The following is a 16,881-nucleotide window of genomic DNA, read 5'->3' as shown; positions in this document are numbered from 1 at the left end:
GCCTGCATTCTTTTCTGGCTGGAGTGGTAAGAGGGCTCCCAGGGAATGCCTGTTAGAGTTGTGGATTATGAAAAAGGATGAGTATGGAGGAAAATTGAAGGAGAAAATTTGTATGATCAGCTGAGCTGGAGATGGAGGCAGAGAGTTTGGGAAGGCTGTAGCAGGTAGTTTGCTATAGAGCTGGGAGTTAGATTGAGGGAATGGATTTGGAGGTGAGGAGGAAGAGGTGAAGATATGCAGGTAGCTTACCTGTTTTCCTTGCCAGAATAGCCTGTGGGTTTCCAGGGAAACCCAACATATTTTAAAACAAAGACAAATTAAGGCAGGTCATGGTCACAGAATTAGCAGAAATATTATGTACAGCAGCAGAAAAAAGTTTTGATTAAGAAAAAAGCACAGACACAAATACATTTTTTGAAAGAAATAAATGAACAAAGAAGAGATAGAAAGGAATACACAATATCTAACACAGTAAACCAGAACTCCTAATACTAGTCAGGAAGAAAGGAAATGGCATACAATAATTAAAACAATTAGAAAAACCATCAATAAAATTACAGGAATTAACAAACATCTCTCAATGACAACCATCAAGCTAAATGGTCTCAACTAATCAAAAAAAGACATACAGACTGTCTAACTGGATTAAAGAACTGCAAATACATACCCATAGAAAACAGTGAATCAAGTGAATATAACCCAGAGATAAACTACTGTTGCTGTTTTGTTATCTCGTTAAAAAAAAAAAGACTTGAAATTAAAATTGTGAGAAGATAAAGCCACTACACAATTTATTTTATCTTCAGCTTCTTTTTCTGTAATTATTTTTGCAGACACACACACACACACACTGCTCAGTCTGTATAATGTTACCTATAAGTGCAGTGTTTTCAGGGCTGACAATGCAGTATAGGATGACCAATTGATGTGCTTTTTGCCAGGGAAGACTATTTCTTCTGTTCTTAGCATTCCTTAGTTGCTTGCAGTTCTTTGTGCAGGGTTAAGACTGTCTGAACTTTCATAAAACAAAGACTAATGGATATTAAATCTCAGACAGGTACTGATATAATAATAGTGGTTAATTTTAATATTCTACTACATAAGTCACATAAACATTCATAGAAAGCACACAGGTCCCCAACAGCTAAAACATTCCCTAGCAGAAAGAACAAAGCAGAAGGTATTGCCATACTTGGTCTCAGATTCTATTAAAGAGCCGTAATAGCAAAGTTATCCAAGTACTTTTCACAGAAAAAGACAAATGGAATAGAATAGAAGATTGAGAAATAACTCCACAAAACTAAAGCCACCTGATGGTTCATAAAAGTATCATAAATATACATTGGTTAATAAAAACCGATAGTATAAAAAAAAGTTGAGAAAATTGAGTCTCCCCAGTTTAAACAAGATTTCATTATTCACAAAGATCAACTCAAAATGGATCAAAAACTTTAATATTAGACCTGAAACATTGAAACTGAGTGAAAAACAAAGCAAAACAAAACAACAAAACCACAAAAGCTTTGCAGATACCACAGAAGTGGATATTTTCTGAAAGCCACCTCAGTAGCAAGGGAAATAATGCCAAGAATTGTCCAGTGGTGTTGTATGATGTAAGCAGCTTCTACATAACAAAGGGACGACCATAAGAATACAGAAGGAGCTTGCAGTTTGGAAGGGGAAAAAATTGTCACCTACTCATCAGATAGGGGATAGCTAGAATATATTAAAATAGCAACTACAAAATACCATAAAATCAAATCACCTAATTAATGAATGGATTCATTTACTGAACATACAGTTCTTGACAATGGGAAATGCAGATGAACAGTAAATGTTTTTAAATGTGCTCAATATCACTAGCCAGCATGGAAATGCAATTAAAACTTCACTGAGATTCTATGGCACTCCAGTCAGTGTGGCTATTATCAAGAAAACAAAACAAATTACAACAAATGTTGGCAAAAAGATGGGGAAATAGGAATCCTTGTTTATTGCTGGTGGGAACGTGAACTAATCCTGTCACATGGACATTAGTATGGAGGTCCCTCAACAGGTATAGGTATAGGTATGTACCCAGCTATAACTCTTGGTACATACTAGACAGATCCTAAAATCAATATACCACAGCAGTGTTTGTATATCTATGCTTATTACTGCTCTACTCACCACAGTCAGGAAATAGAACCACCCTATATTTCCATCACTAGATAAATGGATAAAGAACCTATTGTACATAATAAATTTTATGCAGTTGTAAAGAAAAAAATGTGGCATATTCAGAAAATATTGTATGACTGGAAATCATTATGTTAAGTAAAAATACCATATGTGGGAAGACACGTACATGTTTCTCTTGCATGAAGGCCTACATGTAAAAGTGTGTGTGTGTGTGTGTGTGTGTGTGTGTGTGTGTGTGTGTGTGTGTGTATAAAATTACAAACCAAAGAGGGCTTAAATAAAAATTTTTCCTTCTCGCTGTTTCTCTTCTAGCTGTGAGCTTCACTTCTTTATTCTACCATGCTTTGTGATGTGCTGGACTAACATAGGACCCAAGGTAATGGGGACCGCAATCACAGACTGAAACCTCCAAAGCTGGATCAACAAAAACCGACTCTCTTTACAACTTAATTACCTCCAGTATTTGTTACAGTGATAGGAAGCTAACAGAGTTCTGCTGTGCATGAAATCTTCAGTCTTTGTTTTAGGTGAGAAGTAAAGGGAATTTTATATTATCTGCTTACATTAAAAACAACAGTATGTTTCTTCTTCGCCCCCAATACAAATAAATGGTGAGGAAAATGAACTTTACTCCTTGGACACAAGAATCCTGGGTTCTCAAGCCTTTTTTAAGTTATAAATACATTTCCCAGTGTTAAACAAGCCGGGCTGTCTCCAGTTTTTCCTACTAAATGACACTTCTAAAACACTAACTTCTGGAATTCAAATGTCTATTGTTGAGGAACATCATTTTGTAGTTCTCTCACTTCTCGTGAGCTGTAAATTTACTATTAAGGCACTTAGTTCAGGGTCTCAATGTTTCTAAAATTTGCTTAGAAAAAAATCATCTTTATAAATACAAGCAAACTTCCTCTGTACTTCATAATTATGGTTGTGAGATTTATCCATTTTGGATACAACTCTAGTTTACTCATTGTATGTATTTCAATGTGCAAATAAATATTCTGTAATATATTTATTTGTCCTGTTGATGGTTGACAGTTTCTTGCACAAGTTTTGGCATTAAACCATGTACACACATTCCTATAGAGTAAAATCTAGGAGGATATTTCTGGATCATGTTTAACTTTTGTAATTAATTGAGTTTTCAGAAGTGATTGCTTCATTTTACATCTATCCCCCTTATTCAGAATATATGGTTTTGTTTGCTTTGTAAATTACTGAAATCTCATGTTGTTCATTGTTTTGACATTCATTCTGGTGGATGAATGTATCGTTTCACTGTGGCTTTAAATGTCAGTTTATTTCTTAGTCATGATGCTGTTCCTTCTCTATACATGTCTTGAACACTAATACCAACCTGTACATGATTTAACTTGAGGTATAAAGCTTTTGTAACACCAAACAAATCTTTCTCCTATTACCCTTTTATAGTGACATACAACTCCTCACATTCCATCCGCAATTCTGCCAGACAGCATTATCCACATCTATATCTTTTATTTAAAAATTGATAGGCATAAATTAATACATATGAATTATATGTTCTTATATATGTATGAATTCATATAATATGTAACCTTTAGATGTTGGTTTTCTCTATGGTTAATTTTTTAAATTTGCACACTGTTAAAACTGGTTGAAAATGATGCTTTCATTTTGGTGGATGACATCTAACTCTCTTCTGCTAGGAAAGTTGTTTCCTAGCATTTTTTACTCACTTGGGTTAAATTTTAGGGAAATTCATGAAGAGGGGAGCATTTCCTGTGAGGGCCTGACTGACTTCTGGTTCACACTTCTAGAAAGAAGCATTTCAGGCTTCAAACCAATGTTGAGGGAATAGAAACGATTTATTATAGCCCCATTCCTTGGTGAGGTCAAGACCCCATCTGACCCTCTCCTTAGCCCCATAGTCTCCCCCTGTCCCCTCTGGACACATCTAACAATCCATGTAAAATTAAGCTCTAGGGGCTTGCTTCCACCTTCTGACCTTTGTCCTCTGGACTTTAGTCTAATAATGCAACTCTAGTAACTTTGTAAGTATTCAAGGTTCTCATATTTTTCTCCAGATTTTCAACTTATACTAAATAGAAGTTGAGTATAAACTTCTTGAATTTCTGATACTCAAATGTTTCTCACAGTTACAGCTTTCTTCAATTCAGCCAGTGTTTAAAAAATTACTGAATAAAAATTGGGAAACGTGGCTTCTTTTCTTGAAATCTAAATTAACTCAAGAGAAGGAGGAGGAGAAGATGGAGAAGGAGGAGGAGAAGGAGGAGGAGATGGAAGAGGAGGAAGAGAAGGGGAGGAGGAGAAGGAGGAGGAGGAGACTTTGAGCAGCTAGGGGGAACTCTCTCTGTCGGGAAAAACACTGACTCTCAGAATCTGCTATTGTCAGCATCAGCCACGGGTCTTATTTAACAAACACGCACAGCTACTGTAAGCACATGTATTAAATTTACAATTTAATAATTTTTTTAATTCATAGAGTTTTCCTAATAAATGAAATCTCACTTTAAATTCTGGATGTCATCACTTTCCTATAACTTAGAAGCATTGACTTGCAGTATGAAATTAGTCATACTCCTTGGACTATTTCCAAACTTTAACTATCCAGAAATCGTCTTTTTCCCTTTTCCACTGCTCAGCATCTCATGAAAACATTAAGTCCTCTAAGGAAGTTTATGTGCAATTAGTCCTTATCGTTTCGTCTGAGGAGAGAAAATTTGATGACTTCCTTTGTAATTACTACAAGAGGACAGTTGTTAACAGCCCCAAGGACTACTCTTAACTTAGTCAATTTACTCAGAATCTATTTTATTACTATTTAATCTAGCATAATAATGATTGTTCCTTCAATACCAGAGTAAATATGAGACATATTAAGATTTATGTAAAATAGAAATCATTATATAGATTCTTAATGCCATGACTTAATTAAGGCCAGTGGCTTTGTAAGCAGATACTGTGGATCTCCTGCTGTTGGATATATGCTGGATTATGTCATGCTCATTGACTAACAAAAAAGGCTGTTTTTCTGGGAAGCTATGTTTTATTTTGGAAGGAAGAACACATAGAAAGCAGTGTCAAGTATACATGAAGTACTTTTTCATATGTAAAATGTCAGTTTAAAGGAAAGTGAATTATACCATTATAGTGTCAAATAGGAAGAAGTTTAGGATGTTGACTGAGAAAGACTCTTGAAAAGAAGTTCTAGCAGGCTTTGGGGAATGTTTTAGATATGGCAGTGCATGATGGAGACTGGGTGTGGGAATGTTTTACTAGCCAGTAAAATTTTTGCAAAGCTTATCTTTCAGGAACTCAGTCAACTCTCTTTTGCTATTTTTCTTCACAACATTCTGAAGGAAATTTTGTGGTATATTGACAAAAAATCAACTTAATTTTTGCTTGGATTTACCTAGTTTATTTTATGTGTATCAGCATTTTGCTTGCATGTCTGTGAGCTACACGCATACCTGGAACCTGTGGGGGTCAGAAGGGAGTCAGGTTTCCTAGACCTGGATCTGTGGATGGTCGTGGGCTGCCATGTGGGTTCTGTGAATTGAACTCTGCAAGCACAGCAAGTGTGCTTAACCACTGAGCCATCTCTACAGCCCCTAAATTAACTTTTTAATGTCAAAGAAAATGTGGAGTCTAATGCTTTGTTTTATTTTATGTGAGTGTGATGATAATGGGAAATGAGAGAATAACTGATAATCATCTCAAGTCTCAATTGAGTTTTGTCATCTGACTTCACTGAATGAAAGAGAAAGACTGAACTTTCTGTATTGTGTAAGATGTTCAACATGTCAATAGTGATCTTAGGTGTGCACAGTCGCCATTCAATGTTCAAATGCCTAAGTCATAGGTTAAACAACATTTAGTAGTTACTGTCAACAAATGTCACAAGATAGTGGCTAATAAATATTTAAAATCTGAACCTTGACAAACTTACAGGATATGGATTCCTCTGGAGCTGGCCTAGATGGGAAATACCTCATGTAAGACATATAGATTAGAATTAGTTCATCAGGGAGACCACAGAGGTTGCATAATCCAATTAAACAAATCCCTCCTTTAACACTGCTAATAAATGCCTCTACCTTTTTTTTTTTTAATGAAGCCTCTCTAGCAGTATATAATTCACTTTCTGAGACATTCCATGCCAAACTAATAGAATGACCTTATTTGAATCAAATGCCAAATCAGTCTCTTAATTAAACCTGACAGAACTTCCCAGTCTGTGTGCCCCAACATCTGAGGTGCACCAGTGTGTAAGTGAGGATAATGGCTTACCTAATCCATGAGCCCACAAAGTTTTCCTGTAGGCTCCCAAGATGCGGCAGCCTAGGGGTGATTGTCATGAGGAGCCTTCTATGTTTACATCTGTGTTTTACCTCTTACACATGACTTCCATGAAAAAAAAGCCCTGCACTCCTTACAAAGTATCAGCATCTACAGTGGTAACATATTAGCACTAATAGATACTATTACTGTCATTGGTTCTAATTTCCCTTATAAAACCATGAGGTGGAATACATTTGATGTTATTAACTTTAACCTAAAGCTAGTTTATATACTGCCCCAGTCTCTTCCTTTGGTTAAATACCCCAAGTCCCCGCTGCACCTCTTTATCTAACAACAGCTCAAGATATTTTTGACATCTTAGGGGTCCCCTTGTGGACACCTACAGTGTGTCTGGGTTCCTTTTCCAATATATAGTACTGACAGGTTCCCTCATAAATAAGGTTGTCAAGTGTGTCTTGGAAAGATGAGTTGGAGAGAGGAACAGAGAAAATGTATTCTCACTGGGAAACAGAATAGTGAGCCAAGCAAGTCATGGCGGTGCATTTCCAAAACTAATAGTGTAATGAGTTACAATAAAATTGTGGGACAAACAGATTTCAAAGAGGCTGGATTTTAAGAAGTCTGTGGAGTCATTGGAATGGCTTTTGTCACATGTTTGTGAAGTAAAATAAATAGGATAGTTATCATTTGCTGTGTCACTTGAGGACGCTGACCTGTCTCTCAAGTGACTGCAGCATTGATGTGAACCTCTTGCAAGCAGAAAATGCCACAGATCATGTCATCCTTTGCTCCTGAGATGGAATCAATCAATGATCGTAAATCACTCCAGAGGAGGTGCGGGACAACTGGAGATGGTCCACAAAACGCACATTTCCAAGATGTGCTGCTGTAGGATGTTAAAGCCTGCTCTTGTTAAAAAAAGGGGGAGGGGGGTTGTTACCTAAAGAAGTTGGCTTGTCCTATCTTGAGAGCCACAACCTCAGGAGTTTCAACCATAAATTTTCCTAGCCAAACCTGACCCTTCTCTCGCGCTCTGCCCACTCGCAGTCAGTTAGTATAGCATAATAATTAGAATTTATTGAATACCAACGGTGTGGGTTTGACTACTGTTTTATAATCCAGATATTCTGTAAAGTTGAGGACTGTTACAGTACCTCTAAAGTTGAATGCCTTAAATGAGCTAAATAAAATATGTAGAAAAGGGCCTGGCAATAAAGAACACTGATTTTGTTCTCCGATTTTCTAATTTCGTATACCTTCAGCAGATACAAGATGTAACAGTAAATGCAGGGGTTAAACTGGAGAACAGGACACTGTTGCTCTTGGTGTTCACAGTGCTGCCTATTTTATGGGAAAGGGGATGACTTTGGAACCACACTCTGGATACTGTTTCAAAAGCTACTAATTATTGAGTTTGTAATCTTGGTTGTGGGCGGGGAAGCACTGAATCCCTGTGGATCTTCTTCCTCGTCTTAAAAAGAAGACTGACAAAATCTACTTTGAAAATGTGTTTTGACTATTAAATATGACAAAGTATGCAAATTGCTTGGCACACGGTTGCAACTAAAGGTAAAGCTTGTTTCCCCAGTCTTCCTCCTGAATCCTGTGGCTGCACTTGAGGCTGGGAGGATGGGGGTGGCGGGGCGGGGCGGGGATGGGAAGGGAAGGGAAACACACTCATCTTAGAGAGGCCAGAGCTTGAAGGTCCAAGCAGGTAAATGCGTGCGTGGATGGAAGTAACTATTTTCCAGAAGAACAAAATCCTGGAGGTACGGGACAAAGCGAATGGGAGGAATGTAAGGACCTCTTCTGAACTACATCTCCCGGGATGCTCAGCAAAAGGGAGCACCCCGCCCCGCCCTGCCCCGCCCAGCCGGACTCGGCGGGCGCCGCCCACCCAGCGGAACCCAGCAGGGAACACTGGCTACAAGTGCTGCGGCTGGGGAATAGCGGACTTTCTCAGGGAGCCACGCGGACGCGAGTGCTGCTCCCGCTCCAGCTTCACCTGGTAGCCGAAGCAGAAGGTGAGTGGCAGAGAGTGGGATGGGGAAGAAGCAAGCGGAGTGGAGAGAGAGAGAGAACCGGAGCCTGGAGCTAAAAGGAGCTGGGGCACGCATCCCCACTCCCCGCTCTAGGTGCCTGCAGGACCTCAGCGCCCGCAGCCAGACTGCAGGTGCCTTGATGGGCCAAGAGTTCGCCAGGAGAACTGATTGATCCCGCAGCCTGTTGGGGGTTCCCCTGCCGGGTGCTAGCAGCGGGTCCTATAAACCGAGTGCAGTGCGCTCATCCTGCATCCCGCATCCCACATCCTTGGGTGGTCTCCTGCGGACTAGCCTTGTCCCTGTCAGTTCTGTCCATATTTTACTGCCTTTAACTGAGGATCAGCGGACTAGGGAAAACGCTGCCCACTGCTTTGGAGGTGCAATCTCATTAACTGGGCTTTTAAAGAGATCAGAGTGGGGAAAAATAGGGGGAGGGAAGAAGAGACCTTTGGCTGGTCCCCTGAGATTATCCGTCATCCACTGAGGCTGGAAACCTGAGAATACAGATCTGCAAATCAACTCTACAGTTAGTGAGTCTCTAATAGAGCCCACTCTCAGAGAGAGAGAGAGAGAGAGAGAGAGAGAGAGAGAGAGAGAGAGAGAGAGAGAGAGAAGATTAATCTCTCTGCTTTGTTATAAATTGGAAGTCTCGTAAGGGACCCTGCCGATTTTATCTAAAGGAGTCTAATATGATTAGTTAATTGTGCCAAAGGTTAATCAGAGCGACTCATGCCTGAGGGATCCATCTGTGTTTCTTTTCGGTAATTGATGAAACCGGTTCCCATCACTTCTTTCAATGAAGGATTCTTCAGTAGGGGCTTGTCCACTTGCTGAAGGAAAACTGATTCAGTTATGGTTTTTTGCACTTAGCACTGTGGGTTTGTTTTGTGTTTGTTGTTGGTTCACTTTTTGTATTTTCAGTGGACACGAGGGTGGGGGACTTGGAAGTACAGCAGAAAACATGTCGATTTTCGTTTTCTGTGAGTTGCTTGGCTGTCTTAGGCGAGGCTTGCTTGTGTACCTCTGTTACCAGCTGCTGGAGTTGGGGATTTTGATTCATAATCCTCCAGCCACGGGTTAAAGTTAATCACCACTCTGGACTGAAATAAAAACAAAGGGAGTCCTTCACTAAGCCCCCTGTATTTATTGAGAATCGAGAGTGAATTTTTATTCCCCAGGAAGCTAGCAGAGGGAGTAGTAGATGGGCAGATGGATGGCTTCCTGGCTTTCTGTTCAACACAGAGTTCCATGGCATCAAGGCGAGCAGAGGTGAGGGAGTGCCGTGGACGCAGAGCTTCAGCTGTAGCTCTGGAAACTGCTTCTGCCTTCTTTGTCTCCATTCAATGCTATTTGTTTATCATTCTTTTTTACCCCCTCAACTTACTTGTACATCGAGTTTGTAAACACGTCCGGGGAGCTACTACTTCCTTGTGCTTGTATGTTAGCAAACTGTAGGGCGGAGAAGTAACTCAGACCCACCGAGACTTTGTGAGTGGGAGCAGCAGGCACTCGATGGGAACATGTAGTACATACATGTGAAGTGGACTGGCTCACTGTGTTTTGCAGAAGACCGTAGTGAAATGTGTAAACTGCCCCTGTGGAACAGGGAGTGGATTTAAACAGAGTAGAAGAGCATATGGCTATATTAACACAGGGCCCAGGGCTGTGTGTAGTCAGTTACTAGATACATGAATAAGAGAATCCCTAGTCCTGATTCCTCTTTTGGTCACTGGCTGATTTAAGTCATCCTTTTCATTCACTTCATAGCTGCTAAGTCAAGATGCTGATTCAACCACACCCAGCTGATAGGAGCATACATTCATTAAAGCTAATCTGTATTAGAATCTATTCCGAACTGGAGTGTAAACATGCACTCTAATTGAATTGTTAAGGAGTCTGCACTTGCTAGAGAACTCCAGAAATCCGGCAGCTCTGCTAAAGAGGGCTCTGCCTTTCTCATTTGTGTCTTTCTACAGGAAACTTGCCTTCTCGTTTGAGGGATTCTGTCACGGGAACGTGTGAGTCCCTGGATAAATTTGGCTTGGTGACGGCAGTGTGCTCTCTCCAGAGATACTGCCACTTCCTCCTTGCTCCTTTTCTCCCCTGACCTGAGTTTCTCCCTGCTAACCCTGTGACAAGTCAGAAGATTTGCCCTTTCCACGCTCTTCTGCCACCTGGTTCCCTTTCTTATGTGTGTCCCTCTCATGAGGAGCTGAGGCTAAGGTGTCCTTAACCAGCCATGACTATAAAGGACATGGGGACCAGAGGAGCAGGCCGCTCTATAGCACGGGCTTAGATTCTGCTGGGTTCTTATCTAACTGTGTTGCCACTGGAAGAATTTCTGGAAATTGCTACAGGAATTCTAGCCAGCTCCCATGGAGCTCCACTCCATGACTAAGAGGAACAGACCAGAGGACCTGTGCAATGCTGTGGACTGGAGTTCAGGAGGGACTTTTGGTGACCAGGGAGAGGAAGCATCCATCAGAGAGGCTCTTGGCTCTCAGAAAAACTCTACATCCACACCAGGAGCAGCTGTAGTGGAAGTGTCTAGACTTAGCTCTTCTCCAGCACCCCCAACTTCCTTGCTCCAAGACAATGCTATTCAGCCAAGCTTTTGCCCACCAGGACCTCCTGACTCAGGGAACAGCCAAGTAATGGCAGACCGTAAAGTCTGCAATTGTTGCAGCCAGGAACTAGAAACGTCTTTTACTTATGTGGATGAGAATGTCAACTTAGAACAGAGAAGTCAGAGATCCCCATCAGCAAAAGGCAGTCATCACCCTGGCGATCTCGGCTGGGGAAACCCTAACGAGTGGTCCCATGAGGCTGCCATGTCTTTGATATCTGAAGACGAGGACGACACAAGCTCAGAAGCCACATCTTCAGGGAAGTCCATAGACTATGGTTTCATCAGTGCCATCTTGTTCTTGGTCACTGGTATCTTGCTGGTGATCATTTCTTACATTGTCCCTCGGGAGGTGACAGTGGATCCCAATACCGTGGCAGCCCGGGAGATGGAGCGCCTAGAAAAGGAGAGTGCGAGGCTAGGAGCACACCTTGACCGCTGTGTGATAGCTGGGCTCTGCCTCCTCACACTCGGGGGAGTCGTCCTCTCATGCTTGCTGATGATGTCTATGTGGAAGGGGGAGCTCTATCGTCGAAACAGATTTGCCTCTTCCAAAGAGTCTGCAAAACTCTACGGTTCTTTCAACTTCCGGATGAAAACCAGCACTAATGAAAACACCTTGGAACTCTCCTTGGTGGAGGAAGATGCCCTTGCTGTACAGAGTTAATTCTGAACTTCTTGAGAGACAGCTATATGTTTGATGTGAAAAAAATTAAATCGCCGGTGTCCTTTATTTGTTTGGCAAGAAAAGTTATCCTTTGTTGTTATTGTCATTTTCCACATCCCAGAAGCCAGCCAGTGTTCTGTTTCCATGGATCTTTTATTAAGAAAACCTGTGTAAGATGTAAAAGAAACCATGGCCATCTATTCCTGACTTACTGCAAACTGAAAACTAATTCACCTGTAATGACTATGAATTTCTATTTCTATAGCAAAATACTTCCACTGACCTAATATACAAGTGTTTTCTTTTTACATAAACATGGATATTATTATTAGGTACTAGAAGGGCTCCCGCACAATGGTATCATGTGGCAATCTATTCTGTGAAACACAAGCACTAATTAAATAGCAAAGCTTACGTTTAATTCCCAAAGTGCTTTTCCATTTTCTTGCTAAAATTTTATTCCTGTAATTTGACTAAAGACTAAAATGTAGACTTTGGGAGTGTGAATGTTTTGAAACTTAAAGATAATGGTTATTTTTTAAAAGCTATAAAGTACTATATTTTAAAATATTACTGTGTTTAGAAATGACAACTATGTCATTAATATGTACCTTCTTACAAAGAAAATGATATAAGTCATCTTCAGACCCATGTGAGGTTAACTGTTAACATAAGGTGTTTTCCTGAAGCCTTTTTTTTCCCCAATGAAGTAGAGTAGTTGTTGATACATACTTTGTTTCCTTGTGGATTTGCCTTCAGCCTGATGACCTGTGCCCTTGAAATCTTTACTTCTCATACATGTGTGGCAAAGGATTACACTTTAAAAACATATCTTCTGGGAGCCAAACATTTAGACAGGTCTAAGTCATGAGCAGGCCTGATATGCTCCCCAGGTGATGTTTTGTGGTGGTGGTTTGGAGAAAACCTCCAGTATAATTGCAGCTAGACTCCTGGGAACTATGCCTAGTATAAGTCATTACTTAAAAAGTCCTTAAACCTATAGCCAAAATCTTATATTGTAAAGAGAAAAATCAAACTCATTAATTTAGTGGGAGTTGTGTTCATCACTATCCTGACTCCCCTTGACAAGGTCTAGAGATCATCCTGAAAAACCTACTTCGGACCCTTGAGGACCATGTTCTCCCCTCATAAAGTGAAATGTTTAGTCTATGAGAGGTTCTGTGGACAAGGTGGTCAGGAAAGAGATGGAAAATGCAGCCCAAGCAAGATCTGTATTGCACTGATGTTCCTTGAAGTGACTCACACCCTTGCACTTAGGTGTTTTATTAGTATAAAATGAGTTCATTCTTAAAGAGGACTGGAGCCAGGAATGGATGTGAGTGAAAGGATGAGCTAGTGAGAAAGGAATTTTGTTGGAGATTCTTAAGCTTAACAAAGTCTAATGTAGACACCTGTGTTGTTACTGAGGGCTGTGGGTGAACTATATGAGTTTGTGTATCCATATGAATGAGTTCTTGTGGATATCAGAGCAATTTGTTGAGTTACCTTTATTACAAGTCAAAGGAAAACACAGTAGTGGAGGATGAGGTAGGGATGGCAAGTATGTCACAGAATTCTTAGGGAAAAGTAAGAAAAGTGTGGAAACTGTGTATGTAGCCCCATTGCCTCACACTGTAAGAATAAAGCGCTTGACCATGAAGTGCTGGCTTACTGAGACACGAAGCATGAGAAAGAACATATATTTTGATTATTATAGCTAGTCTTTTGTGCTTTGTGTCTCTGTGACTCTCAGGTCATATGTGCTGAAGGCAGCTTCCCAGAAGTTTAAACTTTACCTTCTGGAGGTTTATTCATTTTTGATTCCTAGTTTGCTTGAGGAACCACTTTGGAGATGTTGCAGTAAGAAGGGAGTAATCTATCCCCATGAGTGAGTAGATCTGAGCTGGGTTCAAACTGCAACAACAAAAATTGTAAAATAAAATTTAAACCAGTTTAATCCAGGCCTGGTGAGTCATGCCTTGATTCTGACACTTGAGAGGCTGAAGCAGGAAGATCAATGCAAGGTCAAGGCCAGCTTAGACTACATAGTGGGTTCCAAGACAGCCTGGAATATAGAGTGAGACTTTCTCAGAAAAACAATAAACTATTCATGTTTATTTATATGAGATCTCTGAATTTTGTTTTTATCTATTTGTAAATCATAATTAATTAGTTTCATAGCAAATAAAACAGCACTAATTTGTGGTTCAATTTTCCGTTCTTGATGAGCTTGAAATTAAACATGAAGGTTGTCCTTTCAGTTCTATAAAACTAATGATAAGAAAAAAAGCCAGAGTTCTTCAATACAAGAAAAGTTAATGAACTCACTATGCTGCTAAATGGCATAGATATACTCTAAAGGCAGCACTTTTTAAAATGCCTTTTCAGAAAAGAAGATTCTAAATTGAAAGTAAGCAAATAATCATTTCCACGTTATCTCAAACTGCTCAAACACAGACAGCATGACACCAGGTTCTGGTGATACAAGGGAAGGCCATTACACCCAAAGGGACCAATTGAGAAAATCACCCGGACGCTTTCTTTAGGCTGTGCTGATGTAATTCTAATAATTACCTTTATCTGCTTTCTCCCAGGCATAATATTTGTGTTGCCCTCACTCATTCTGTTAGTGCCTGTCTTTGAGATGATTTCTTGATTTTAAAATGAAGCTGAGGAATATGGACATGGCTCAGGGTACAGCACTTGCCTAGCATGTGTGAGACCCTGAGTCAAGCCCTCTGCACTGCAAGAAAATAACAATAAAGATAATGGTAATACCGACAAAGAAACATTCTGAACTTTCGGCACCATTTATCTCAATACAATCCAAAGCGGTTTGGGTACTAGAATTGCTTTGGCCTGGCCATGTGAGAAACCAGACATTGAATAGACTGAGGCAATGCTGTTGACCTTGGGCTTTGTGGCGATCTCTTCCACATGGTGCCAGTTGTTATCCATGGAAGCTTCATGCAATTAACGGACAGCGTAGGCTTCCTAATATTTCTGATAATCTGTCGCCTTGGGGGGCATTGGAGACTGCTGTAGAGTTTGTGTGTCTCTTTGGAATGCTCTTTCCCTGCCAGCCGTTTGGAGCGCCTGATGGGACCATGCAATGTGACGTGCTGGCCCTTCATGTGAAGCTGTTGTCTTTCCCACCTTCTTGCTAGGTATCTGATCTATGATTTAGAAGTACAGCAGGCAGCTGGGAACCATCAAGTTCTCTCTGGCCTGGGTGTTTTCACCCATGCAACTGCTGGGTCCCTTAACTCTGTAATACCCAGATATTTACCTTGATATCAAAAGCTTAAACTACCTGAGCTCATCATTTCCCTTTTTAAAAATCTGTTTCAAGCCCAGTTTGACCCTGGCTAGCTAGCACATGTCCTTTCAAGGCTCAAATGTAAACAAACTGCCATACCAACATTTTTGTGCCTCCCTTCTTTTGTCCCTAGAGTGAAATCAAATTAGTGAAAGTGCACCATGATAATTTTATATCAAGAATTAAGGATGTGAACACACACACACACACACACACACACACACACACACATTCTTTCTTTTAAGTTTCTTTACAATAAGAAAGCATTCTAAGCAATTACACAATGAACATTCTGGTCTTTGTCTCTCAAGTGTGTACACATATATGAAACTCTTATCTGGATTAATGGTCAGAGCAACAGGGAGAACACCTATGTATCTGTTAGAAGATTTTCCCAGTCTGAATATCTGATTCTACTGCAGCAACTCAAGCTCTCACAAAAATGTGGCCTGACAAAAGAATCACAATGCTTGGTTCCCGTGTGGCAGCAAGATGCAATGTCATCCCCTAGATCTAAATGCACCACAGAACAAGACACATCCTTACAGTTTTCTGGAATGGCTTCAGCTTTTCTCAAACTGGGCATAAACAGTGACCATGATGAGAATTAAAATGAAGTCTCAATAGGCTTTTCTCAGGATCTCGTAAGATGGATAATTAACAGTGTTGACTTGCAGGCTCTTTTCAGCTATATCATTTTATGGTCCACATAATATTCTGTAAAATCTCTCTTTTAGTTTTTTTTATGGGCATATAACTTTGGAATTGACTTGCCTCACTGACGTCAGCATTATCAAAAGGGAAGGTGCTAGTGCAAACACACTGAATTGCTTCCAAAAATCTATGACTTAAAAGCATAATCATGGCTTTTGTTAGTTAAGTATGCAGGTTGCTGTGTAGAAGCCTGTATATATGTTAGGGTATGTTTTATAGGTACAGAACCTTAATATTCGTAAGCTATTGTTAGACTAATTGTCTTATTAGAATTTGGCATGCCTTAACGTTAATTTTGTGAATAAGAAGTCTTCCATGGGTAACTAATAAAGAATTTGGAATCAACCTCAGAATGAAATGCTGTAAGAACATAAACCTGTTTTGTTTGTTCAGAGCCCTACAAATGCTTTTTGATTTATTTTTAACCTTTCAATTATAAGCTCATAAGTGTGTGGAATGTTTATAAATTATTTTATCTTGAATTAATATTTTCTTCCCTAGAAATGTGGACAGCACTGTCTTTGGCTCCCAAGTGTAGCAGGTCCCTGTGGTCTCACATTTCACTGCTCTGATTGCTTCTTACACAGACTGCAAACCAATTTGAGTAAGGAGACAAAGATGGATCTTCCTCCGCTGTGTATGTCTCTGTGATTCTTTCCTGGCTTTTCATCCTACTGTTCTTGCCAACTGAAAGTACTTGATGTTGATTGTGTATTTTTTGATATTATAAAGGCAGTCATGGAAGATGATGGGCTTTTTTCTCTTGGCATTTGCTGCCTTATATGGTAATAATGTGTCCTATCAATTTGAAATAAAAATATTTATTGAGATGTTTTTACTGTGCTCAGCTTTTATTGAAGTCTAATATAATACATATTTGGTCATTTAAAATTGTTTTTAAAATTATCTAAAGAAAAAAATAAAGGTAATATTTACCTCCAAGTCAAGTGTAGCATTCTTCTTACTACCCTATCATTGAACTATGTCTTATTAATTTTGCTTTGTATGTATGAAATAGTGAATG

At 39.9% G+C, this 16,881-nt stretch overlaps 1 protein-coding gene across 1 annotated transcript; it reads left to right on the top strand.

Moving 5' to 3' along the window:
* Positions 1-8,384: 8,384 nt before the first annotated feature.
* Positions 8,385-16,691, top strand: Tmem74 (transmembrane protein 74). The gene is made up of 2 exons (XM_028867954.2): positions 8,385-8,513; positions 10,508-16,691. Exon 2 carries the CDS (start codon positions 10,907-10,909, stop codon positions 11,822-11,824), a length of 918 nt encoding a protein of 305 aa, XP_028723787.1. The 5' UTR covers positions 8,385-8,513; positions 10,508-10,906; the 3' UTR covers positions 11,825-16,691.
* Positions 16,692-16,881: the final 190 nt, after the last annotated feature.

This window comes from Peromyscus leucopus, chromosome 20, assembly GCF_004664715.2.
Source record: "Peromyscus leucopus breed LL Stock chromosome 20, UCI_PerLeu_2.1, whole genome shotgun sequence".
In the NCBI taxonomy this organism is placed as follows: Eukaryota; Metazoa; Chordata; class Mammalia; order Rodentia; family Cricetidae; genus Peromyscus; species Peromyscus leucopus.
This window is presented reverse-complemented; position numbering and strand designations above follow the sequence as displayed.